This window comes from Trematomus bernacchii, unplaced genomic scaffold, assembly GCF_902827165.1.
Source record: "Trematomus bernacchii unplaced genomic scaffold, fTreBer1.1, whole genome shotgun sequence".
Lineage (NCBI taxonomy): Eukaryota > Metazoa > Chordata > Actinopteri > Perciformes > Nototheniidae > Trematomus > Trematomus bernacchii.
Genome location: NW_022987589.1, coordinates 283864 through 307969, shown reverse-complemented (window position 1 = coordinate 307969; position 24106 = coordinate 283864). Strand labels below are relative to the sequence as shown.

The window sequence follows — 24106 nt, the reverse complement described above, 5'->3', positions numbered from 1 at the left end:
ATGGCTACCCAGTTCAACAATCTCTAAATCTTCTTTGGTTCCCTCCTTTATCCAGTCTCTGGTTTCCTCTCACCTCCGTCACAGGATGAATGATCAACAGCAGGAATGCAGTTATGTCATGTATTCACCAGCAGATGGAGTCAGGATGTCTTTCAGAGGGAAGTGTTCTTTGGTATTCAGTTCAGGATGATGACTTTGTCCAGGTATCTGTTGGAAGACAAACACAAGAGGTTAAATACATTCTTTTTCTTTTAAAGTTCATCTTTCTTGGTGTTTTATATCGTCAAAATCTAAAAGCTCATCCAATGCATTCAAGAAGGAAATGGTTGTTGTGTTTGAGTCGAAGTAGGGTGGAACATATCAACAGGCTGTTCAGTCAAACCAGTTTGACATCATTTTCTTTCAGCCGCTGTCACATGACTTTCCTCAAACTTTTATCCTGCCTCACATCTTCATGTTCCTTCCTTCCCCCAAAGATTATTCACTTACAAGACTCACTTATGCACGCACAACTTCTCAGCTACATTGTAGGATTTGATATAAAAAAATATGAACCTGAAATGAGAATAATATGTCCTTTTAAAAATTACAATAAAGAGTCGAGTTTTTTCAACAATTTAAACTGAAATAATTCTAATAATATGATTAGTAAATTAAAATGGGCCTTGTGCTTTCTCCTTCCTTCACGGTCTACAGTTGTGTGGATTTAGAGGACATCATAATGAAGTCACATGATCTATCTGCTAGGGAGGGCGGGACCTTAAATGAGACAGGTGGAAACTAAAGATAATCTCTCTCCATGTGAATTGTTAGGAACCAGAGCTGTTGCTCAGTTTTCATTTGTTTATCGTGTTTTATCGGTCATTAAAAGTCAAAGTGGCTCAAATATGTTCAGTTCATTTTGTGAATATTTCTTCAAAGCATGAGAGCAAACTTCATTTAATGTTTAACATTTATCTCAGTTAATGTAGAAAATCATAATCCTGATATAGTCTAAAGTCTATCAACTCGAGTGTATGTGTTTTTCTTCCTGACACTTTCTCACTCTCATTTATTCATGTGATCATATCTTCACCCTCTCCTTGGTATCAAGGATCACACCACATGAGTTCATTTCAATACTTTCTGGATTCCTTTTTAGAGACAAACCCCTGCAAAATAAATAATGATCTAGTTGTTTTTTAAAACATCAACGCATGTTCAGTTAATGTCTAACATATATTTAGAATGTATAAATAGGAGAGTAACAGGTTTTTAAAAAAACAGGGTTTTCAGGAAATGAAAGTTAATTGTATTTAGCCTCATATTCTTTTTAAAAAGTACAGATTTCTCATTATCTTAGTTTAATTGATTAACTTCCATCCTGCTGGAAATCATATTGTTTATTTCAATTCAAATCTGTTGATGTAGTTAAAAGAAACATAAAGATATGTTCAGGACTCAGCAACTCACAGTCTCTCCACTTCTTTTCTTTATTCTCTCCAAGTGTGTGTTTCCCAGCAGAGATCTCACCTCCTCTGATGGCGTCTCCAACAATCTCTAAATCTTCTTTGGTTCCCTCCTTTATCCAGTCTCTGGTTTCCTCTCACCTCCGTCACAGGATGAATGATCAACAGCAGGAATTATGTCATGTATTCACCAGCAGATGGAGTCAGGATGTCTTTCAGAGGGAAGTGTTCTTTGGTATTCAGTTCAGGATGATGACTTTGTCCAGGTATCTGTTGGAAGACAAACACAAGAGGTTAAATACTTTCTTTTTCTTTTAAAGCTCATCTTTCTTGGTGTTTTATATCGTCAAAATCTAAAAGCTCATCAAATGCATTCAAGAAGGAAATGGTTGTTGTGTTTGAGTCGAAGTAGGGTGGAACATATCAACAGGCTGTTCAGTCAAACCAGTTTGACATCATTTTCTTTCAGCCGCTGTCACATGACTTTCCTTAAACTTTTATCCTGCCTCACATCTTCATGTTCCTTTCAAATAAAATCTACTGATATTGTTAAAGAAATACATTATTAATAAACACAAGTTATTATTAAAGATATCAAGAAATAAAACAGATGTGTCCATATATTATAAGGTATCCATTCATCATGATCTAACATATCCTTGAAATCATAGATGTGTAATCTTGCTTTATTCCTGGATGACATGATGTTTAAATAACTCATGTATTTAACATTAGGAACAAACATGGAGACACTTTTCAACCTGACACCAACTCACCTCACCTGATGTGACCTTATCCAGTTATTTGAAGGGACAGAGGAAACTAGCAGTCACTCTCACACTCTGCCCTCTGGTGGATGATTCATGAAGAGCAGCTTAAACAGACCAACAGGTCCAGCCATCTTTAATCTCCTCTCACATTGAACTACTTTAACAGTGAACTCTTTTGCATCAGCAGCAGAACATGAACAGGAAACATGAAACCCTCCTGATGAAACCTGTCTCCACTGAACCTCCTCCTTGTTTCATGGTTCCAGCTTCACCTCAGGATGATCCAGGTGAGACCGCTGACACCGGCTGCTCCGCTCTCCTGGGTCAAACCACTGGGTCAACATGAAGATCTTCACCCAGCAGCTCCACTCCAGAGGTCACAATCTCCCAGAGATCCAGACCTAAACCAGCTGCTACATCAACGCAGAGTCCCATCACTACAATCCCCCTCCACCGTGTTACTGGAACTGATGCAAACAACATGAAGTATTTCACAACCAGAATGCTGCAGCTGCGTCAGAGCGTACACTTCAACTTCATATTTCAAAGATGGAGAGGAGTTGGACTTCGCAGTTCCCCATCACCATCGTATATGTTCCTTTACCAGACCATGCACTGACTGACATGAGTTAAGGTGACATTTTGTTTTTGCATTGATATTACCAGTGGTGTAAAGTAACTAAGTACATTTACTCAAGTACTGTACAAAGCTAAATTCACAAACTACACTAAAGTAAATACAAATTACTTCATGCAAGGATAAACATATTTTTGCATTAAAAATTATATTCAAAATATGTTATATATATTACTCCCGAAATAGGCCAATGTGCATAATAAGTACTTTTGCTTTTGCTACTTTAAGTATAATTTGATGAGAATACTTGTCTACTTTTACTTGAGGAACATTTGTAATGCAGGACTTTTACTGTAACATAGTATTCCTACACTCTGGTACTTCTACTTACTTCTTTTTCTACAACTGGATCATTTGGGTTTGAAGTGAATGAAGACAAATGATCAAAGTGAATAAATAATGCATTACTGTTTTTAATGTTGAAGCTACTTTGTATTTGTTATAATGCTGCAGTGGAGTTGGAGAATGTGAATGTGACTCCTGACAGTTTCTAAGAGAGAATCAAAACAACTCCATCAAATCAAACACGTGGCACAGCTCCAGTATGCCATGCTTTACCCCTCACATGTTTTCTGCTGAGTCTCCTTCATCAGGGTGGGAGCTTCTTTGTTTACAGCAGGTTCATCCGTCACATGACTTCACACAAGGAGACAGAGATTTCAGGAGTTTGGCATCTATGAATGTAAAGGTTAAAACAGATGTTTGAAGGGATGCAATGAATTAAAGAAGAGATTACATCATTAAGATATTCAGATTATTTATTTACAGAAACAGAAATCAACCTTATAGACACATTTCTGAATTAAACTGCTGGTTATTTAATCACAAGATATCTGAAGCAGCATCAAAAATACTACACTTAATTATACAGCTGTTATTCCCTCTAGGTTAATTAGAAATTGATATTTTCAATTACCATAAATATTATTGTCCATCTATATAGGACTGAAAATGTTACATAGGCTAACGAAAGAACATTGTAAGAATGAAATAATTAATTAAAATAAATGTATTAAATGACTTGCTCCCTGCAGAAAAACAACACATCTAAAAATAATTCATCAAAAGACCCAAAAATATAAAAAAGTTAAACCCTAACCCTAACCCACACTGTAATAAAGTATGATACAAAATAAACTATAGCAATAAACAATCAAGTTGTTTTGTTTGTTTTTGACTGACTCTTTGATTATAATGTGTAAAAATGTCATGCAAAGATTAATATCTCATCATCTGTTGATTCTTTTCTTGATTGTTCCAAAGAGATGTAGACGGACAGTGAAGTCAGAATAAAGTCTGAACCAACACTCCTGAGCATCACAGAGGAATCTCACTCTGACAGATTTTGATATCAGCAGTTTTAGCATCACCAGCTTTTCCAATATGAAAATATGGGAAGAGTTTCTCAGTGAAAGTGTCTCTGAGAGTGCAGATGGGAGTCATGTGTTCAGGGTCGTAGAAGGACACCTCCCCCCTCTCATAGTCCAGCTGGACTCTGATCCTCTGGAGATTCTTCTCCACTCTGACAGCCTCACCAGCACCACTAGTGTATTTTCCATCGTCATGCCATAAACACCAGATTCCATCTTCTGGTGAGGAAAATCTCACTCCCTTCCTGTCAACTGACTCTTTAGTCAAACCTATAAGCCAGAAAGGAAGATCTCCCACCTCCACCTCCCAGCTGTGTTTCCCTGAGCTGAAGCCCTCAGAGCCCAGAACTTCAGCATACTTAGTGCATCTCTCTGGATTATCAGGAAGCTGCTGATCTGTGTCTCCAAATCTCACACTGGTCAGATCATCAGACAGATAGAGCCGGCTGTGTGCAGTGTTTGGGTCCAGAAGGACAGGACTGAAGTGGACCTGGTCCTTCATCTTCTCCCAGACTCTGAAGGACAGGTTGCCCAGGTGTTTGGCCACATCTGTCAGCGCTCCTGAGAGCAGCTGTGGGTCTGACAGTGAGCTCTGGACTCTGGCTCTGCTCTGAGTGGCTTTATAACTGCTGAGGAAGGGCACGTTGTGTTTCTGCAGCTCTTCTTCAACAGCAGAGATACTGTGTGACAGAGAGGAGATGTGCTCCTGAATGCTCTTCATCTCTCTGCTGATAGTCTTCCCTTTCTGCTCCTCTTCCTCCCTCAGAGCTGCCAGTCTGGACTCCTCTTCCTCTTTCAGGAACTGATGGAGCTTGATGAACTCTGCTCTGATCTGCCTCTCTGTGGACAGCAGCTGCTTCTTGGACACTTGAATCACTTTATTGTATGTCGTCTCCACTCCTTTGTATTTGTCCCTCTTGTCCTGCAGAGACTCTAAGTCAGATTTCAGCAGGTCCTTCAGCTCACTGACTGCTTGTTCTACAGGAACCACCTTGTGACTCTGGTGGAGAGAAAACTCACAGAAAGGACACACAGCTCTCTCTTCATCCATACAGAACAATCTAGGCTCTTCTGGATGTTTACTACACACCACCTCCACCTTCTTCTCTCCTTTTTCTGCCTCAGCCATTTGGTATTAAAGTTATTTCTACAGAGCAGGACTCACCAACTTCTCTTCTTTATTCACTCCAAATAAGTGTTTTCCAACAGAGATCTCACCTCCTCTGATGGCTACCCAGTTCAACAATCTCTAAATCTTCTTTGGTTCCCTCCTTTATCCAGTCTCTGGTTTCCTCTCACCTCCGTCACAGGATGAATGATCAACAGCAGGAATGCAGTTATGTCATGTATTCACCAGCAGATGGAGTCAGGATGTCTTTCAGAGGGAAGTGTTCTTTGGTATTCAGTTCAGGATGATGACTTTGTCCAGGTATCTGTTGAAGACAAACACAAGAGGTTAAATACTTTCTTTTTCTTTTAAAGTTCATCTTTCTTGGTGTTTTATATCGTCAAAATCTAAAAGCTCATCCAATGCATTCAAGAAGGAAATGGTTGTTGTGTTTGAGTCGAAGTAGGGTGGAACATATCAACAGGCTGTTCAGTCAAACCAGTTTGACATCATTTTCTTTCAGCCGCTGTCACATGACTTTCCTCAAACTTTTATCCTGCCTCACATCTTCATGTTCCTTCCTTCCCCCAAAGATGATTCACTTACAAGACTCACTTATGCACGCACAACTTCTCAGCTACATTGTAGGATTTGATATAAAAAAATATGAACCTGAAATGAGAATAATATGTCCTTTTAAAAATTACAATAAAGAGTCGAGTTTTTTCAACAATTTAAACTGAAATAATTCTAATAATATGATTAGTAAATTAAAATGGGCCTTGTGCTTTCTCCTTCCTTCACGGTCTACAGTTGTGTGGATTTAGAGGACATCATAATGAAGTCACATGATCTATCTGCTAGGGAGGGCGGGACCTTAAATGAGACAGGTGGAAACTAAAGATGATCTCTCTCCATGTGAATTGTTAGGAACCAGAGCTGTTGCTCAGTTTTCATTTGTTTATCGTGTTTTATCGGTCATTAAAAGTCAAAGTGGCTCAAATATGTTCAGTTCATTTTGTGAATATTTCTTCAAAGCATGAGAGCAAACTTCATTTAATGTTTAACATTTATCTCAGTTAATGTAGAAATCATAATCCTGATATAGTCTAAAGTCTATCAACTCGAGTGTATGTGTTTTTTCTTCCTGACACTTTCTCACTCTCATTTATTCATGTGATCATATCTTCACCCTCTCCTTGGTATCAAGGATCACACCACATGAGTTCATTTCAATACTTTCTGGATTTCCTTTTTAGAGACAAACCCCTGCAAAATAAATAATGATCTAGTTGTTTTTTAAACATCAACGCATGTTCAGTTAATGTCTAACATATATTTAGAATGTATAAATAGGAGAGTAACAGGTTTTTAAAAAACAGGGTTTTCAGGAAATGAAAGTTAATTGTATTTAGCCTCATATTCTTTTTAAAAAGTACAGATTTCTCATTATCTTAGTTTAATTGATTAACTTCCATCCTGCTGGAAATCATATTGTTTATTTCAATTCAAATCTGTTGATGTAGTTAAAAGAAACATAAAGATATGTTCAGGACTCAGCAACTCACAGTCTCTTCCACTTCTTTTCTTTATTCTCTCCAAGTGTGTGTTTCCCAGCAGAGATCTCACCGTCCTCTGATGGCGTCTCCAACAATGTCTAAATCTTCTTTGGTTCCCTCCTTTATCCAGTCTCTGGTTTCCTCTCACCTCCGTCACAGGATGAATGATCAACAGCAGGAATGCAGTTATGTCATGTATTCACCAGCAGATGGAGTCAGGATGTCTTTCAGAGGGAAGTGTTCTTTGGTATTCAGTTCAGGATGATGACTTTGTCCAGGTATCTGTTGGAAGACAAACACAAGAGGTTAAATACATTCTTTTTCTTTTAAAGCTCATCTTTCTTGGTGTTTTATATCGTCAAAATCTAAAAGCTCATCCAATGCATTCAAGAAGGAAATGGTTGTTGTATTTGAGTCGAAGTAGGGTGGAACATATCAACAGGCTGTTCAGTCAAACCAGTTTGACATCATTTTCTTTCAGCCGCTGTCACATGACTTTCCTCAAACTTTTATCCTGCCTCACATCTTCATGTTCCTTCCTTCCCCCAAAGATTATTCACTTACAAGACTCACTTATGCACGCACAACTTCTCAGCTACATTGTAGGATTTGATATAAAAAAATATGAACCTGAAATGAGAATAATATGTCCGTTTAAAAATTACAATAAAGAGTCGAGTTTTTTCAACAATTTAAACTGAAATAATTCTAATAATATGATTAGTAAATTAAAATGGGCCTTGTGCTTTCTCCTTCCTTCACGGTCTACAGTTGTGTGGATTTAGAGGACATCATAATGAAGTCACATGATCTATCTGCTAGGGAGGGCGGGACCTTAAATGAGACAGGTGGAAACTAAAGATAATCTCTCTCCATGTGAATTGTTAGGAACCAGAGCTGTTGCTCAGTTTTCATTTGTTTATCGTGTTTTATCGGTCATTAAAAGTCAAAGTGGCTCAAATATGTTCAGTTCATTTTGTGAATATTTCTTCAAAGCATGAGAGCAAACTTCATTTAATGTTTAACATTTATCTCAGTTAATGTAGAAATCATAATCCTGATATAGTCTAAAGTCTATCAACTCGAGTGTATGTGTTTTTCTTCCTGACACTTTCTCACTCTCATTTATTCATGTGATCATATCTTCACCCTCTCCTTGGTATCAAGGATCACACCACATGAGTTCATTTCAATACTTTCTGGATTTCCTTTTTAGAGACAAACCCCTGCAAAATAAATAATGATCTAGTTGTTTTTGAAACATCAACGCATGTTCAGTTAATGTCTAACATATATTTAGAATGTATAAATAGGAGAGTAACAGGTTTTTAAAAAACAGGGTTTTCAGGAAATGAAAGTTAATTGTATTTAGCCTCATATTCTTTTTAAAAAGTACAGATTTCTCATTATCTTAGTTTAATTGATTAACTTCCATCCTGCTGGAAATCATATTGTTTATTTCAATTCAAATCTGTTGATGTAGTTAAAAGAAACATAAAGATATGTTCAGGACTCAGCAACTCACAGTCTCTCCACTTCTTTTCTTTATTCTCTCCAAGTGTGTGTTTCCCAGCAGAGATCTCACCTCCTCTGATGGCGTCTCCAACAATGTCTAAATCTTCTTTGGTTCCCTCCTTTATCCAGTCTCTGGTTTCCTCTCACCTCCGTCACAGGATGAATGATCAACAGCAGGAATTATGTCATGTATTCACCAGCAGATGGAGTCAGGATGTCTTTCAGAGGGAAGTGTTCTTTGGTATTCAGTTCAGGATGATGACTTTGTCCAGGTATCTGTTGAAGAAAAACACAAGAGGTTAAATACATTCTTTTTCTTTTAAAGCTCATCTTTCTTGGTGTTTTATATCGTCAAAATCTAAAAGCTCATCAAATGCATTCAAGAAGGAAATGGTTGTTGTATTTGAGTCGAAGTAGGGTGGAACATATCAACAGGCTGTTCAGTCAAACCAGTTTGACATCATTTTCTTTCAGCCGCTGTCACATGACTTTCCTCAAACTTTTATCCTGCCTCACATCTTCATGTTCCTTCCTTCCCCCAAAGATTATTCACTTACAAGACTCACTTATGCACGCACAACTTCTCAGCTACATTGTAGGATTTGATATAAAAAATATGAACCTGAAATGAGAATAATATGTCCTTTTGAAAATGACAATAAAGAGTCGAGTTTTTTCAACAATTTAAACTGAAATAATTCTAATAATATGATTAGTAAATTAAATGGGCCTTGTGCTTTCTCCTTCCTTCACGGTCTACAGTTGTGTGGATTTAGAGGACATCATAATGAAGTCACATGATCTATCTGCTAGGGAGGGCGGGAACCTTAAATGAGACAGGTGGAAACTAAAGATGATCTCTCTCCATGTGAATTGTTAGGAACCAGAGCTGTTGCTCAGTTTTCATTTGTTTATCGTGTTTTATCGGTCATTAAAAGTCAAAGTGGCTCAAATATGTTCAGTTCATTTTGTGAATATTTCTTCAAAGCATGAGAGCAAACTTCATTTAATGTTTAACATTTATCTCAGTTAATGTAGAAATCATAATCCTGATATAGTCTAAAGTCTATCAACTCGAGTGTATGTGTTTTTCTTCCTGACACTTTCTCACTCTCATTTATTCATGTGATCATATCTTCACCCTCTCCTTGGTATCAAGGATCACACCACATGAGTTCATTTCAATACTTTCTGGATTTCCTTTTTAGAGACAAACCCCTGCAAAATAAATAATGATCTAGTTGTTTTTGAAACATCAACGCATGTTCAGTTAATGTCTAACATATATTTAGAATGTATAAATAGGAGAGTAACAGGTTTTTAAAAAACAGGGTTTTCAGGAAATGAAAGTTAATTGTATTTAGCCTCAATCTATTTAAAGAAAATACAGATTTCTCATTATCTTAGTTTAATTGATTAACTTCCATCCTGCTGGAAATCATATTGTTCATTTCAATTCAAATCTGTTGATGTAGTTAAAAGAAACATAAAGATATGTTCAGCACTCAGCCACTCACAGTCTCTCCACTTCTTTTCTTTATTCTCTCCAAGTGTGTGTTTCCCAGCAGAGATCTCACCTCCTCTGATGGCGTCTCCAACAATCTCTAAATCTTCTTTGGTTCCCTCCTTTATCCAGTCTCTGGTTTCCTCTCACCTCCGTCACAGGATGAATGATCAACAGCAGGAATGCAGTTATGTCATGTATTCACCAGCAGATGGAGTCAGGATGTCTTTCAGAGGGAAGTGTTCTTTGGTATTCAGTTCAGGATGATGACTTTGTCCAGGTATCTGTTGGAAGACAAACACAAGAGGTTAAATACATTCTTTTTCTTTTAAAGCTCATCTTTCTTGGTGTTTTATATCGTCAAAATCTAAAAGCTCATCCAATGCATTCAAGAAGGAAATGGTTGTTGTATTTGAGTCGAAGTAGGGTGGAACATATCAACAGGCTGTTCAGTCAAACCAGTTTGACATCATTTTCTTTCAGCCGCTGTCACATGACTTTCCTCAAACTTTTATCCTGCCTCACATCTTCATGTTCCTTCCTTCCCCCAAAGATTATTCACTTACAAGACTCACTTATGCACGCACAACTTCTCAGCTACATTGTAGGATTTGATATAAAAAAATATGAACCTGAAATGAGAATAATATGTCCGTTTAAAAATTACAATAAAGAGTCGAGTTTTTTCAACAATTTAAACTGAAATAATTCTAATAATATGATTAGTAAATTAAAATGGGCCTTGTGCTTTCTCCTTCCTTCACGGTCTACAGTTGTGTGGATTTAGAGGACATCATAATGAAGTCACATGATCTATCTGCTAGGGAGGGCGGGACCTTAAATGAGACAGGTGGAAACTAAAGATAATCTCTCTCCATGTGAATTGTTAGGAACCAGAGCTGTTGCTCAGTTTTCATTTGTTTATCGTGTTTTATCGGTCATTAAAAGTCAAAGTGGCTCAAATATGTTCAGTTCATTTTGTGAATATTTCTTCAAAGCATGAGAGCAAACTTCATTTAATGTTTAACATTTATCTCAGTTAATGTAGAAATCATAATCCTGATATAGTCTAAAGTCTATCAACTCGAGTGTATGTGTTTTTCTTCCTGACACTTTCTCACTCTCATTTATTCATGTGATCATATCTTCACCCTCTCCTTGGTATCAAGGATCACACCACATGAGTTCATTTCAATACTTTCTGGATTTCCTTTTTAGAGACAAACCCCTGCAAAATAAATAATGATCTAGTTGTTTTTGAAACAACAACGCATGTTCAGTTAATGTCTAACATATATTTAGAATGTATAAATAGGAGAGTAACAGGTTTTTAAAAAACAGGGTTTTCAGGAAATGAAAGTTAATTGTATTTAGCCTCATATTCTTTTTAAAAAGTACAGATTTCTCATTATCTTAGTTTAATTGATTAACTTCCATCCTGCTGGAAATCATATTGTTTATTTCAATTCAAATCTGTTGATGTAGTTAAAAGAAACATAAAGATATGTTCAGGACTCAGCAACTCACAGTCTCTCCACTTCTTTTCTTTATTCTCTCCAAGTGTGTGTTTCCCAGCAGAGATCTCACCTCCTCTGATGGCGTCTCCAACAATGTCTAAATCTTCTTTGGTTCCCTCCTTTATCCAGTCTCTGGTTTCCTCTCACCTCCGTCACAGGATGAATGATCAACAGCAGGAATGCAGTTATGTCATGTATTCACCAGCAGATGGAGTCAGGATGTCTTTCAGAGGGAAGTGTTCTTTGGTATTCAGTTCAGGATGATGACTTTGTCCAGGTATCTGTTGAAGAAAAACACAAGAGGTTAAATACATTCTTTTTCTTTTAAAGCTCATCTTTCTTGGTGTTTTATATCGTCAAAATCTAAAAGCTCATCAAATGCATTCAAGAAGGAAATGGTTGTTGTATTTGAGTCGAAGTAGGGTGGAACATATCAACAGGCTGTTCAGTCAAACCAGTTTGACATCATTTTCTTTCAGCCGCTGTCACATGACTTTCCTCAAACTTTTATCCTGCCTCACATCTTCATGTTCCTTCCTTCCCCCAAAGATTATTCACTTACAAGACTCACTTATGCACGCACAACTTCTCAGCTACATTGTAGGATTTGATATAAAAAAATATGAACCTGAAATGAGAATAATATGTCCTTTTGAAAATGACAATAAAGAGTCGAGTTTTTTCAACAATTTAAACTGAAATAATTCTAATAATATGATTAGTAAATTAAAATGGGCCTTGTGCTTTCTCCTTCCTTCACAGTCTACAGTTGTGTGGATTTAGAGGACATCATAATGAAGTCACATGATCTATCTGCTAGGGAGGGCGGGACCTTAAATGAGACAGGTGGAAACTAAAGATAATCTCTCTCCATGTGAATTGTTAGGAACCAGAGCTGTTGCTCAGTTTTCATTTGTTTATCGTGTTTTATCGGTCATTAAAAGTCAAAGTGGCTCAAATATGTTCAGTTCATTTTGTGAATATTTCTTCAAAGCATGAGAGCAAACTTCATTTAATGTTTAACATTTATCTCAGTTAATGTAGAAATCATAATCCTGATATAGTCTAAAGTCTATCAACTCGAGTGCATGTGTTTTTCTTCCTGACACTTTCTCACTCTCATTTATTCATGTGATCATATCTTCACCCTCTCCTTGGTATCAAGGATCACACCACATGAGTTCATTTCAATACTTTCTGGATTTCCTTTTTAGAGACAAACCCCTGCAAAATAAATAATGATCTAGTTGTTTTTGAAACATCAACGCATGTTCAGTTAATGTCTAACATATATTTAGAATGTATAAATAGGAGAGTAACAGGTTTTTAAAAAACAGGGTTTTCAGGAAATGAAAGTTAATTGTATTTAGCCTCAATCTATTTAAAGAAAATACAGATTTCTCATTATCTTAGTTTAATTGATTAACTTCCATCCTGCTGGAAATCATATTGTTCATTTCAATTCAAATCTGTTGATGTAGTTAAAAGAAACATAAAGATATGTTCAGGACTCAGCAACTCACAGTCTCTCCACTTCTTTTCTTTATTCTCTCCAAGTGTGTGTTTCCCAGCAGAGATCTCACCTCCTCTGATGGCGTCTCCAACAATGTCTAAATCTTCTTTGGTTCCCTCCTTTATCCAGTCTCTGGTTTCCTCTCACCTCCGTCACAGGATGAATGATCAACAGCAGGAATGCAGTTATGTCATGTATTCACCAGCAGATGGAGTCAGGATGTCTTTCAGAGGGAAGTGTTCTTTGGTATTCAGTTCAGGATGATGACTTTGTCCAGGTATCTGTTGGAGAAAAACACAAGAGGTTAAATACATTCTTTTTCTTTTAAAGCTCATCTTTCTTGGTGTTTTATATCGTCAAAATCTAAAAGCTCATCAAATGCATTCAAGAAGGAAATGGTTGTTGTGTTTGAGTCGAAGTAGGGTGGAACATATCAACAGGCTGTTCAGTCAAACCAGTTTGACATCATTTTCTTTCAGCCGCTGTCACATGACTTTCCTTAAACTTTTATCCTGCCTCACATCTTCATGTTCCTTTCAAATAAAATCTACTGATATTGTTAAAGAAATACATTATTAATAAACACAAGTTATTATTAAAGATATCAAGAAATAAAACAGATGTGTCCATATATTATAAAGGTATCCATTCATCATGATCTAACATATCCTTGAAATCATAGATGTGTAATCTTGCTTTATTCCTGGATGACATGATGTTTAAATAACTCATGTATTTAACATTAGGAACAAACATGGAGATACTTTTCAACCTGACACCAACTCACCTCACCTGATGTGACCTTATCCAGTTATTTGAAGGGACAGAGGAAACTAGCAGTCACTCTCACACTCTGCCCTCTGGTGGATGATTCATGAAGAGCAGCTTAAACAGACCAACAGGTCCAGCCATCTTTAATCTCCTCTCACATTGAACTACTTTAACAGTGAACTCTTTTGCATCAGCAGCAGAACATCAACAGGAAACATGAAACCCTCCTGATGAAACCTGTCTCCACTGAACCTCCTCCTTGTTTCATGGTTCCAGCTTCACCTCAGGATGATCCAGGTGAGACCGCTGACACCGGCTGCTCCGCTCTCCTGGGTCAAACCACTGGGTCAACATGAAGATCTTCACCCAGCAGCTCCACTCCAGAGGTCACAATCTCCCAGAGATCCAGACCGAAACCAGCTGCTACATCAACGCAGAGTCCCATCACTACAATCCCCCTCCACCGTGTTACTGGAACTGATGCAAACAACATGAAGTATTTCACAACCAGAATGCTGCAGCTGCGTCAGAGCGTACACTTCAACTTCATATTTCAAAGATGGAGAGGAGTTGGACTTCGCAGTTCCCCATCACCATCGTATATGTTCCTTTACCAGACCATGCACTGACTAATGACATGAGTTAAGGTGACATTTTGTTTTTGCATTGATATTACCAGTGGTGTAAAGTAACTAAGTAAATTTACTCAAGTACTGTACAAAGCTAAATTCACAAACTACACTAAAGTAAATACAAATTACTTCATGCAAGGATAAACATATTTTTGCATTAAAAATTATATTCAAAATATGTTATATATATTACTCCCGAAATAGGCCAATGTGCATAATAAGTACTTTTGCTTTTGCTACTTTAAGTATAATTTGATGAGAATACTTGTCTACTTTTACTTGAGGAACATTTGTAACGCAGGACTTTTACTGTAACATAGTATTCCTACACTCTGGTACTTCTACTTACTTCTTTTTCTACAACTGGATCATTTGGGTTTGAAGTGAATGAAGACAAATGATCAAAGTGAATAAATAATGCATTACTGTTTTTAATGTTGAAGCTACTTTGTATTTGTTATAATGCTGCAGTGGAGTTGGAGAATGTGAATGTGACTCCTGACAGTTTCTAAGAGAGAATCAAAACAACTCCATCAAATCAAACACGTGGCACAGCTCCAGTATGCCATGCTTTACCCCTCACATGTTTTCTGCTGAGTCTCCTTCATCAGGGTGGGAGCTTCTTTGTTTACAGCAGGTTCATCCGTCACATGACTTCACACAAGGAGACAGAGATTTCAGGAGTTTGGCATCTATGAATGTAAAGGTTAAAACATATGTTTGAAGGGATGCAATGCATTAAAGAAGAGATTACATCATTAAGATGTTCAGATTATTTATTTACAGAAACAGAAATCAACCTCATAGACACATTTCTGAATTAAACTGCTGGTTATTTAATCACAAGATATCTGAAGCAGCATTACAAATACTACACTTAATTATACAGCTGTTATTCCCTCTAGGTTAATTAGAAATTGATATTTTCAATTACCATAAATATTATTGTCCATCTATATAGGACTGAAAATGTCACATACAGTAGGCTAACAAAAGAACATTGTAAGAATGAAATAATTAATTAAACTAAATGTATTAAATGACTTGCTCCCTGCAGAAAAACAACATATCTAAAAATAATTCATCAAAAGACCCAAAAATATAAAATAGTTAAACTGATAACTTATCCTGCTATAACATGATGTTTGACTAGAAACTAGATGTTGATAAAAGGAGAACTGACAGCTTTGATTTGTTAGTTTGGTTGATTTCATGACGTTTCAGCACGATATACAAACTTCTTACATTTCTTCAAGAATTCACACAAAACTTAATCAAACTTTCTCATTTCATCCATTACAAAGAAAAACAGAAAATAAATTCATTCTTTTAAAGATTTTTGGATTCAAAATGTGAACATTCATCAATCATGCCTCAATATATTTTAAAATGATTTTCCGATTTTAATAAAGTGTCAGTGAGTTAAATGAAAACTATAAACACACTGTAATAAAGTATGATACAAAATAAACTATAGCAATAAACAATCAAGTTGTTTTGTTTGTTTTTGTTTTTCACTGACTCTTTGATTATAATGTGTAAAAATGTCATGCAAAGATTAATATCTCATTATCTGTTGATTCTTTTCTTGATTGTTCCAAAGAGATGTAGACGGACAGTGAAGTCAGAATAAAGTCTGAACCAACACTCCTGAGCATCACAGAGGAATCTCACTCTGACAGATTTTGATATCAGCAGTTTTAGCATCACCAGCTTTTCCAATATAAAAATATGGGAAGAGTTTCTCAGTGAAAGTGTCTGTGAGAGTGCAGATGGGAGTCATGTGTTCAGGGTCGTAGAAGGTTGTTTTAATTACAACTCCACATCCCGCTTGCTGACGTCTGGGGAACCAGTTAATTTAAAATCCTCATTATTTTACTTTGAATTAGTTCCCCCCTCTTTTGTTTCCTTGCGCCATATGGCAATGTTCCGTGGTCAAATCAACTTAATTGAGCTAATTAAGTTGATCAGTTTAATTATTCAAAGAACTCTGATTGGATGAAATTACTACCCCATCCCCCCTTTCTCACCCAATCAAAATCCCTGTTTAAACTCCCATACCCATTTCATATCATAGTGACTAGAGGGGGGTGTAGCTAAGATCTTTTATTGAATGTTACATCAAAGGTGGGATAAGTACTCAGATCTTGTACTTAAGTAAAGGTAGAAAGTGTGGTAGTACTCTGATGTAAAAGTGTTTTTCACCATAGTGACAAACAGCAAAAAGTATTTTTTCCCCCCAGTTGATTTTAAGTCTAGTACCTTGTATTTTACATTTATATATTTTAACTTTACATTAAAATAATGGAAACAGATGGAAGACGATAACGTTAACATAAATAATAGTGTTACCGCCGCATTCTCCTTCGCCTGCTTCAGTTCTCTCTTCGCACACACCAGCTGAATGAAAAGGGAACAGTTGATTTTTCAGAAACACAAACTCAACATATGAATAATATATTACGATGTTGTGATTTGAAATTATCTTTGAGTACTTGCTCACCTCAGACACGAGGAGCCCAATGGCACACTTGGCACCCGCTAGCGTAGTGATGCCATCAATCGGCTCTTCTGTTTGCTAAAGGCCGGCTATCACGGCATTCCTGTGAAGAGAGGAATCACTCTGAGCCATCGCTGCAATAAGCTCCATAATCAATTCATTGTTTCCTCTTATTCATTTTAGCGCTGGTCTTGACTGAAGAAATTCTTAGTCAACAAAATCAACTAATCTACTCCTTTTTTTTAAGAATGATGCTGTGCTAACGTATTTTGAAAAGAAATCCTTTAGCATAGCATAACAAATGACCAATAAAAAAAGTGACTGACCAGTCGTCTAAAAATCTAGTCACAAAATCTGTATAGGACTGACTGGAAATAAAAGCACAGCTTTTTATTGGGCATCATTTAATGTTGTGTGAATGACAATTGATAGGCAGGTTATTCAAGCTAGTGTAAGGCAGAGTAGGATGAATGCTGGTCTTAACATGTTTGGAATATGTGAAATGCAGTGAGTGCAGGTTGTCAGACTCACCTGCGGTCCATCTCCGTTTCTCCAACAGTTGGTTCAGCGGCATGAAGGTGATGGTCCGCTGCATGGAAGGACATTGCAAAACAAGACATTGATTCTTTGTAACATTTACAGTTTACTTTGATATGCAATGGATTCAGTTAAGTAGATTACTCAGTTTTGTGGATTCTTTTAATGAGTATGCAGCCTGTAAAATGAAACACTGGCGTGACGATTTCTCGCAAAAGCCAATCAGCCGTGAGAATCTCAGCCTGTTGTCAATGACGTTTTAGAATCAGAAAACCAAAAAAACACCAGCCATTGGCTCGGGCGACATCACACAGAGTTCCATATATATGTTGGGAAACTGGACAAAAATAAGTGTTTGTATAAAAAGTACAAACTATGGACTGTCTATTGTAGGGGTCTCCAACACTCGATCAACTCGGCGGCCGATCGGAGCATCCCTAGATACAACGGTAGCTTAGTCTAGCCAGATCGATTCGATCTCCAATCAGAAACCTGTTTTTTGTCTGCAGTCTTTTAAGAACACTTAATTCATGGTTTTTACTAACCGGTAACAGTATGTAGTATTATTTTGATTTGTATTATCTAAAGCCAGTTGAGTAGCAATTGAAATGTTTTGGCTCTATGAAACCTGATGTACTTATATGATTCTGTTTTCTTCAAGTTTGTATCTTCTTGGTCGAATGCACTTATTGTAAGTCGCTTTGGATAAAAGCCTCAGCTAAAAGTAATGTAATGTGTATTACAAATAAATTATGGCAAAATGTGTTAATGTTGTTGTTGGCATCTACATGGAGATAAGCCTCACCTCCTCGCTAGCATGATTAGTTTGAGTGAAGCAAGTACAGCAGGCACGTGCACACAGACATCAAAGTGGGCTTGAGCCCCTGCCCTTTTTCTTCCTCCAGAGAAAGTGCCCTTTTGTCCCCCTTTTTTTATTTTTTATAAATGAATATATATCTACTGCTGTTTGCGCACAGTTTCCCTTTCCAAAAATATATTGATTGAATACAACATTTAAATATCAGGTCGGGAGATTAGACTGTGAAGCTCCGATGCTCTCTCTACCCTCCCTCCACGTCTCCTGCACAGCGGTGCGGACATCGGCAGTCACTTCAGACAGACAGGTAGCAGCACCTCCCACTTTACTGTCCCTTCAGACAGACAGGTAGCAGCACCTCTCACTTTACTGTCCCTTCAGACAGACAGGTAGCAGCACCTCCCACTTTACTGTCCCTTCAGACAGACAGGTAGCAGCACCTCCCACTTTACTGTCCCTTCAGACAGACAGGTAGCAGCACCTCCCACTTTACTGTCCCTTCAGACAGACAGGTAGCAGCACCTCTCACTTTACTGTGCCTTCAGACAGACAGGTAGCAGCACCTCCCACTTTACTGTGCCTTCAGACAGACAGGTAGCAGCACCTCCCACTTTACTGTCCCTTCAGACAGACAGGTAGCAGCACCTCCCACTTTACTGTCCCTTCAGACAGACAGGTAGCAGCACCTCTCACTTTACTGTCCCTTCAGACAGACAGGTAGCAGCACCTCCCACTTTACTGTGCCGGCTTTTCTTGGCTTGTTTGAAGGTGACTGGTGATGAACAAATTACTAAACTGCCAGTGCCTCGAGTTTACAGCTAATTAGCTAAAAGACAAGAACAAATATAGTTAACTAAGGTAGGCTACTAGCTAATGGATAAGTTAGCTCAAGGTTTAGCTAAGACAATTTATCATGGGCATACAGGCTAATGTACTGTACTTAAGGGGAGACAGACACTTAAAGTGAATACAGTAAAATGTGTATCTAATAACGTCATCACAATCACCACATTGATATGCAAATTAGGCGTTAACTAGGCTTAATTAAAATGCGCTAATTTGCATGCAGTTACCAAGGCATTGCAGGTGAAAAGGATAAAACAAATCACCTCACAACTTCCCCAGATAGTTACTCGCATCAAGTCAGTATTTTCCCCTGAAATGTTATGTTTAAATGCAGATTAGCTTTAAATCTATAGATGAATTCAGACATGGTAGTAAAACGAACACCATTTATATGTGTTTCTTGGAAGTTTTATTTCCATTAGAGTGAACGAAAACATGGAAGCAAAATAGACCAAAATAACAAGTACATGAAAAAACTATCTTTTTGCCTGTAATGTCCTTAAACAGTAACTTCATAATTTTGATTGTTGGCTGCTCATTTAATAACTATTCATTGTTTGTTGTCTGCTCTTGTGCGTAGTGAATACTAAAGAAGGCCATTGTCTCTGTGTTAGCTGATTATTTTGTAGAAATCTGTTGAGTATTAAACAATTGCGTGAGTGTGAGGGTATTAAAATAAATTGGTCAGTAAGTCAGAGATGTGCAACTATATTTAACTTTTTGTTTTAAAACACTTTTTTATAAATGATTATGGGAAGTGCCCTTTTTCTCACTTGAGCTCCCTCCCCCCAAAATGTCTGCGCACGTCCCTGAAGTACAGTAAACACAAACGATGCCGTGGTCTAACTCATACGAGTAACGTGGGCTCAGCTTTATGATAGAGAAATAAAGCTCACCCTGATTTTGTCAGGTGGCAGGTGGCCTCCATCTGCCTCCATCCGCTGTTTCACGACGTTGATGGTCTGCCTCAACACCTCTCTGTCATCCAGCAAGGTGTTGAGGTGGGACCGGGCCTCCTTGTAGTTCACCATCCTCTGAACTTCATTGAGCAGCTGATTCTGATCACATAAATAAGGACAATATTTACACACAACAAAGACTTTAGTCCCAAAAATCGGACTTCATACGCAGAACATCTTTAACATATTTGCAGCTTACTCAATCAATGTGAAATTTCAGAGAGGATCATTTTACAAATATTAAATTGATAACACATGGATGGATACATCTCTCAACACCCATATGAAACAGACCTGCAAGCTGATTTTCTTTTTCTTTATGGATATTTTACAAATCACTCCCCTTTCAAACTGTATTCTTGTTATGTTTAACAACTTCTTTGTTACTGTCATATAGTATTTTATACCTGTTTTTCATTTAGTCTCTTATTTTTTTTTAACTATAATGATCATATCAAGGTGTGCCTTAACCTCACTGAGCTGAGGTTATCTGAGCCAGTCTGTCAGGAGAGAGCGCTCTTCCACCTGACCAGGGTTGCGGTTGGATAATCCAAAAATCAGCTCCTAACGTCTAACCCTATCGTCTGTTCCTTAACCTCTGAGTGAAACGTCACGGGGTTACGGGATAGTGGATAGGAGAATTCAAAAGGACTTAGGAGAAGAGACTGCGGTACTTTAGAGAATCCGACTGCACTTTCACTATCCGACGTGTTTATGAATGTGCGTCTGCTGCTGTGGGGGAACTATGGAAACTACAGTTTTCTATACAGCGGACTACAACATGGATGTTTAATAAGAACGAGGGACTACTGTAAACTCATCTAGAGACTCTGCACCGTGCTCTGATGCTGTTTTATGCTTTATGAACGTGGACAACAGAGAAACATATTCTTCATGCAGGCCAAGTAACAGGGTCTGCTGGGGGTGTGGTCAGCCAGGACATTTAGCCAGAGACCGCCCCAAGGCACACCGGGCCCAGGGAAACGACGTGGGGCCTGCATAAAGGGGAAGATGCAGAGATGTTATGTGTTTGTTTGATAGATACGTTTTTTCTTTGCAAAACTAAATGCATTAGTTTGTAGATGGTGTTTTGTATTTGCAAACCACATTGTGTTTGTTAGTGAATCATGTGGCATTTGTAAAAACCTGTTTAGTTTGTGGAGTTATGGCAGGAAATTAGCTCCATAGAAACATTAAACCCACTGCAGCCTTGCACTTCGCCAGGAGAGGTCGCTGTAACTGAAGCTTCGAGAAATGAACCTATTTCCGACACAATTGTCTGACAAGAGGACAAAAGTGTCAAACGTATTGGATCTTCACTGCTATTCGCAGCTCCATCCTCTCGTCCAGCCATGGATGCAGTCACTTCACTCTAAGGAGAAACACAACAACATAGTGCTCGGGGTTTCAAAGGTACAAGCTAGTATTTTATTTAGCATCTGAACAACATGTAAACAGCTTCAAGCCCGGGAACCGGAAGTCCGGCTAACTAATATGTCCGTGCGGAACAATACCCCAACCCGTGGGTGAATAATGTCAATCACCACAATGTAAAGTTAAATGTTTACCTTGTTTTGGTTAATTTTAGCTATGTGTCTTTTTCGGTGTGCACATGTGACTTAATTTCAAATGTACTACACAAGCACGTGCTCACAATGCACAATTATTTACTGTCATTATTTTAAAAGAAAGTTTCACATTTAACTTGGTGCGTTCACACCAGCCGTTTATAGTCCGGTCGAATCGAACCCTGCTACGTTTAGCCGCTTGGTGTGGTTCATTTGGGTCGGTGTGAACACAATCCGAGACCTCTGAAGTGAACTAAACAACCGGATTCTGGTCCACTAACATAGGTGGTCTCGGAACGCTTGCTTGCGAACTCTGGAGCGGTTCATTGCTGGTGTGAACGCAGTCCGCACCAAAACACAGGAAGCGTAGTATTTAGGCTACGTGTTACAAGAACGCGGGTGTCTTCATTTCTTTAGTGAAAGAGTGAAGCAGAATGATGTGTTGAACACAGGTTGAACAGTGTCGTGTAAAGTAAAAACAACCATCAAACTAAAAACCAAAGGAACACCAGGTGGACCAGGATACAAGCTGACAGTAGGCTAATACAAATGAATGTAGTTCAGTGCTAATATAAGATGCACATGAGTAATATTAAGCTGTTGATCAAACATGACAATGTACCTACCATTAAGGTGGCCATGTGGCAACAGGCAGACAGCAAACGAAACAAAGGCTGCCATGATGCCACAGGTGCCTTAAATACCCCTGAGTTAATTAGGGGTTGGCTCTGGGGGAGGAGTTGACCTACTTTAGGTGATGGTGAGTTCAGGGTGTAGAGATGAGTGTGGGACAGTTACCTGAACCCAGTGTTCCTGCTACATCCATAATAGTTGGAGTATACAGTATTTATGTTTAGAGTCACACAAACACAACAGTCTGGAAGAGCACATGTTTTAGGTGAGTGGATTCATGGCAGGCAGGGAACCAACGATAAAAAGAACGGCTCCCACCAAGAACGATTCGGTTCCCTTCGTTCGTACCAAAGAGCCGTTCAAAAGAAATGGATTGTTCGCGAACGTCACATATACAGTGAACTCTTTTGCATCAGCAGCAGAACATCAACAGGAAACATGAAACCCTCCTGATGAAACCTGTCTCCACTGAACCTCCTCCTTGTTTCATGGTTCCAGCTTCACCTCAGGATGATCCAGGTGAGACCGCTGACACCGGCTGCTCCGCTCTCCTGGGTCAAACCACTGGGTCAACATGAAGATCTTCACCCAGCAGCTCCACTCCAGAGGTCACAACATCCCAGAGATCCAGACCGAAACCAGCTGCTACATCGCAGAGTCCCATCACTACAATCCCCCTCCACCGTGTTACTGGAACTGATGCAAACAACATGAAGTATTTCACAACCAGAATGCTGCAGCTGCGTCAGAGCGTACACTTCAACTTCATATTTCAAAGATGGAGAGGAGTTGGACATCGCAGTTCCCCATCACCATCGTATATGTTCCTTTACCAGACCATGCACTGACTAATGACATGAGTTAAGGTGACATTTTGATTTTGCATTGATATTATCAGTGGTGTAAAGTAACTAAGTACATTTACTCAAGTAATGTACTAAGCTACAATTCTGAGGTTTGTGTACTTTACGAGAGTATCTCCTTTTTCTGCTACTTTGTACTTTTACCCCACCACAATTCAGAGGTAAATATTGTACTTTTACTCCACTACATGTATTAATTACTTTAAGTTACCTTGCAGATTTGGATTAAGGATATAGAACATAATCAACACTTAAATAAGTATTTTTATCTGGACCTGGACTAAATTCACAAACTACACTAAAGTAAATAAAATAATAAAAATGACTTCATGCAATGATAAACAAATTTTTGCATCAAAAATTATATTCAAAATATGTTATATATATTACTCCCGAAATAGGCCAATCTGCATCATAAGTACTTTTGCTTTTGCTACTTTAACTATATTTATATAAGTTTAAAAAAATGTTTTACAGTAACATAGTATTCCTACACTCTGGTACTTCTACTTTTACTTAAGTATTAGATTTGAATACTTCTTCTCCCACCTCTGGATATGACTTATGAATGAGATGAATATAAGAGAGCCTCACTACACCATTAGTCCCCCGTCACTTTGGTCCTAGCGTCCACTGTGAAGAGTTCCTTCAGGCAGCAGATATTTGGTTGATGAGAACTGACCTCTCTTTGAGGTCCCCTCGTCCCTCCATGCCCAACATTGTCTACAAGTTTCAGTTTGACCCTTCAACGTCTTGAGGACTTTATGGAGAATAGATGTATTATTACTGAGAGCTTGGGGACCATAGTGGTGTCTTCTCTTCAATGCAAAGGAATATCTTAATGAGCATTGTAATAAGAATCAAAGAAACTTGCAGGTAACCGACGTGATGTCTGACCCTGAAAGATTGTTGGATCTTTCACAAGGAGAAGAGGGAATAAACATTTACGTTATATTCCATCATCAATGCTGAAACACTAGTAGTTATACAAATGCACCTTCAATCACATTAGTATGCATAAAAAGTGACAGGTCACACC

The 24106-nt window shown here is 38.0% G+C and overlaps 2 protein-coding genes and 2 long non-coding RNA genes across 5 annotated transcripts in view; all 4 read right to left on the bottom strand.

Annotated features, from left to right (window-relative positions):
- Window positions 1-1632, bottom strand: part of LOC117481369 (nuclear factor 7, ovary-like) — an 83931-nt gene extending 82299 nt beyond the window's left edge. Inside the window, exons 1-2 of one of the 2 annotated variants that reach the window (XR_004555768.1) lie at window positions 1453-1632; window positions 19-207 (exon numbers count right to left, since the gene is read on the bottom strand). The gene's annotated coding sequence lies outside the window, so the exon portion shown is untranslated. Of the gene's footprint in view, window positions 1-18; window positions 208-1452 lie in introns of those variants that run through there. The other variant, XM_034129038.1, reaches the window with a different exon arrangement.
- Window positions 1633-3595: 1963 nt separating this feature from the next.
- On the bottom strand, window positions 3596-5424 carry LOC117481372 (zinc-binding protein A33-like). Its single transcript, XM_034129043.1, has one exon. The coding sequence runs from the start codon at window positions 5352-5354 to the stop codon at window positions 4173-4175; it is 1182 nt and encodes a 393-aa protein (XP_033984934.1). The 5' UTR covers window positions 5355-5424; the 3' UTR covers window positions 3596-4172.
- A 1571-nt stretch (window positions 5425-6995) lies between these two features.
- LOC117481390 lies at window positions 6996-13218 on the bottom strand. The gene is made up of 5 exons (XR_004555769.1): window positions 12952-13218; window positions 11439-11709; window positions 9925-10195; window positions 8418-8683; window positions 6996-7174 (listed from the first exon to the last, which is right to left on the bottom strand). It is a non-coding gene; the product is annotated as an uncharacterized LOC117481390 (long non-coding RNA).
- Window positions 13219-16634: 3416 nt separating this feature from the next.
- LOC117481393 lies at window positions 16635-17458 on the bottom strand. The gene is made up of 3 exons (XR_004555774.1): window positions 17376-17458; window positions 16848-16947; window positions 16635-16744 (listed from the first exon to the last, which is right to left on the bottom strand). It is a non-coding gene; the product is annotated as an uncharacterized LOC117481393 (long non-coding RNA).
- Window positions 17459-24106: the final 6648 nt, after the last annotated feature.

Bases quoted from the DNA above. Each gene is read 5' to 3' on its own strand.
- LOC117481372 (XM_034129043.1), bottom strand. From the start codon at position 5,354: ATGGCTGAGGCAGAAAAAGGAGAGAAGAAGGTGGAGGTGGTGTGTAGT.